A 3,556-nucleotide genomic window follows, 5' to 3' on the forward strand; every position below is an offset into this window, starting at 1 on the left:
CAAACATAGATTTACTGAATGGTAGAGGATTGAATCACAGTTGTGATGGACAGATTCACTGATTCAAACATTGACTCCCTGAGCAAGAGCAGAGTGAATTTCTGTAGTGATGAATAGAGTCACTGACTCAAAAATTGATTCACTGAATGAGAGAGTGAATTTGTTCATGAAGGAAGGATTCACTGATTCCAACACTCATTTGCTGAAAGAGAGGAGTGAATCTCTCTACTCATGGAAAGAGCTGCCGACTCAAACACTGATTCGCTCAACGGGAGGGGAGTGAGGGGAGGGGGCTATGCCCGAAAGAGTCAGTTATTCGAGCACTGATTTGCAATAATAAGATCTGCGTGAATCTCAGCCGTGACAGAAAGATTCAAGGGACTCTAAGACTGATTTGCGGAATGAGAAGAGACTGAATCTTTGCTGTGACCAAAATGACTCACAGACTGATGAGTTTGGATCTGGTTCATCACACTTAGTTGGAGATTTGACTCTTATATAATGTACGAGATATGGATGTGTTTAGAAATCTAGTGCTTTGGCTTCCATGTTTGAATTTTGTGGTTTGCAGGAAATGACTCCAGCCATGACAGTGACTGATACTGATTCGTTCACTTTAGTGACTCGTTTAAAAAAGATTGAATCATTTTGAATAAGTTGTGTGTATTTGAAGATCATGTTTGAGTTCAGTGTTTAATAGAGTTTTTCTCTGAGCTCTTAATTTATGCAGTTTGCTCACACACTGAACACTTTTATCAGATCATCACAGGCTCCTGATGAAGCACGGCAACAAAACGTCAGACTTTTAACTTCATTATTTAATCTCCATTAGTCTCGTTACACTAGCGCGATCATTATTTAACCCTGAAACGTTTTAAATGTGACGCTCGGTTATGGACCCCGACAGTGAAGTAATGAGGAAATCTGAATCGATCACACTTTGGAACCCTTCCATTGCTTTAACACACCTCATTTATATTCCTCTTTATGGTCCAGTGTGCACACACACACACGCACACACACATACACACACACACACACACATGCTGTTTTACTGAGCAGGTGAGAATGTCACTGATCACACCCAGTAACACCACACACCCCAGATTAACCTCTTCCTTCCCAACCTTCTGCTTCTGCTGAAGCGGTAAACCGTGTGTTGATGTGTGTTTTACAATGGTGCTACTGAATTCTGGATTCTGATTGGTCAAAAGGTGTTGCTTCATTTTTCTGTAACAGCAGCTCTGACAGTAGCGCAGCAACAAATCACAGGTTTATATTAATGCTCTAGATAATATAATACACTATTATTTCTATAATAACAGCTCATTCAAAGGGACTTGTACAGCGGATGCTCCACATAAAAGGATTTTAAAAACATGTGTAACTGTTGAGATTTTGTGCAGAGATGTTTAGCACTTATGGAAGGAGTCTCCAGTGTCAGAGGTATAGCTGTACGTATGTATGTATATATATAGTTACCTTTAAAAGAAATGTACATTGAAATATAAACATCTTAAATATAAAAAAATGTTTTTACTCTGAAACTGTTACAGAGCAGAGAAAATTTAAAACTAATCTAAAAACCTAGACAGACTTCATTGAGTGTGTTGCATCTCCTACATGCTGTTATTGGACACTCGTTCATGTCAACGCACACACACACACACACACCCCTTGGTGAGCTACAGTCACATCTACACTTCATATGCACCCTACAGTGGTTTATTACACATCCAGCAAATGAATCACAGGAAAGGGGAATAATACACACACACACACACACACACACACACATACACACACACACACTGAAAGATGACAACACAGCACTATAGGAGAGCTGGATCACAGCCGAGACACATGTACACAGACACATTCTTACACAGTAGAGGAATACACACACTGTTGTATAAAAGAAAGAAATGAAAAGAAGGAACGCACAAGGTTGATCACATCTTTTTATTAGTGTGTCAAGCTCCTTTTATTCCCAATTAGAATGCCTGTTTTATTTTTTTGCACCACACAAAACCATATAAAAAAAAACTGCGAAGGCAGGTATTTCCAGATTTATTAGCCACACTCAAAGTCCATTTCACACTGGATGGTGGAGAGCTCTCCGGTGGAGAGGGTGCTGGTGGAGCTTTCCCCAGTAGAGAGGGCGCCGGTGGAGAGGGCGCCGGTGGAGAGGGTGCCGGTGGAGAGGGTGCCGGTAGAGAGGGTGCCGGTGGAGAGGGCGCCGGTGGAGAGGGTGCCGGTAGAGAGGGTGCCGGTGGAGAGGGCGCCGGTGGAGAGGGCGCCGGTGGAGAGGGCGCCGGTGGAGAGGGCGCCGGTGGAGAGGGTGCCGGTGGAGAGGGTGCCGGTGGAGAGGGCGCCGGTGGAGAGGGTGCCGGTGGAGAGGGTGCCGGTGGAGAGGGCGCCGGTAGAGAGGGCGCCGGTGGAGAGGGCGCCGGTGGAGAGGGTGCCGGTGGAGAGGGCGCCGGTGGAGAGGGTGCCGGTAGAGAGGGCGCCGGTGGAGAGGGTGCCGGTGGAGAGGGTGCCGGTGGAGAGGGCGCCGGTGGAGAGGGTGCTGGTGGAGAGGGTGCCGGTAGAGAGGGCGCCGGTGGAGAAAGTAGTGGTCTGGTCACTGAGTGACAATCGAATGTGATTTGTAATGCTCATAACATTTAATTGAGTACATATATCTTTTTCTGTCACTCACTCTTTCTCTCATCAGTTCATTTTCTCTGTCTGTTCCTCTCCATTTATGAAACCTATCTGTCATTCCAGTTTGCTCTTCCACCCTCTACCTGTCAGTCTCTCTCTGCCCCCCTCTCTCTCTGTGTTTATCTCTGTCCTTCTCTCTCTCCCTCTCTCCATTTGTAAAACATCTGTCATTTTATTTCCACTGTCGTTGGTCTGTCTCTCTCTCCCTCCCTCTCTCTCTCTCCATTTATAAAACATCTGTCATTCCATTTTGCTGTTCCTCTACCTGTCTTTCTCTCTGTCTCTCTCTTGACCTCTCTCTGTTTCTTTCTGTTTCTCTCTCTGTGCCTCTCGCTGTCTGTCTTCTCCTTGATCGCTCTTTCTCTATCTCTCTGTCTCTGTCACTCTTTCTCTCTCTCTACATTTATAAAACATATCTGTCCTTCCACTTAACTCTACCTGTGTAACCCTTTGTTTCTCTAAATCTGTCTGTCTCTCTCTTCTCTCTCTCTCTCTCTACACATAAATAAAAATGTCATGCCACTATGGTCCCCTCCCTTGCTGTTTCTTTTTCTGTCCATTTGTCTATCTCTCTATCTGGCTCTCTCTTTGTGTCTCGCTTTCAATTTTTCACACTCTTTCTCTGTCTCCCATTTATAAAACATATGCCATTCCATTTTGTTCCTCCTCTCTGTCTCTCTCTCTCTCTCTCTCTCTCCCTCTCACACTCATCTTCAGTTGTAACTCTGTCAGGTGTGTGATTGATGTCAGTTTTTCTGTCTCTCTGTCACTCCTGTTTCTGTCACCATGCTGTCATTTATGACATGCTGTGTAAATGCAAGTGTGTGTGTGTGTGTGTGTGTGTGAGACA

General features: G+C 44.9%; 1 protein-coding gene across 1 annotated transcript; it reads left to right on the top strand.

The window, feature by feature from the left end:
- The first annotated feature begins 2,104 nt into the window (after positions 1-2,104).
- Positions 2,105-2,647, top strand: LOC128318019 (uncharacterized). Its single transcript, XM_053232620.1, has one exon. The coding sequence runs from the start codon at positions 2,105-2,107 to the stop codon at positions 2,645-2,647; it is 543 nt and encodes a 180-aa protein (XP_053088595.1).
- The last annotated feature ends 909 nt before the right edge of the window (positions 2,648-3,556 follow it).

Source organism: Pangasianodon hypophthalmus, chromosome 3 (assembly GCF_027358585.1).
Source record: "Pangasianodon hypophthalmus isolate fPanHyp1 chromosome 3, fPanHyp1.pri, whole genome shotgun sequence".
NCBI lineage: Eukaryota > Metazoa > Chordata > Actinopteri > Siluriformes > Pangasiidae > Pangasianodon > Pangasianodon hypophthalmus.

What these genes read in the sequence shown, in the direction of transcription:
- LOC128318019 (XM_053232620.1), top strand. Translation starts at nt 2,105, where the DNA reads ATGGTGGAGAGCTCTCCGGTGGAGAGGGTGCTGGTGGAGCTTTCCCCA.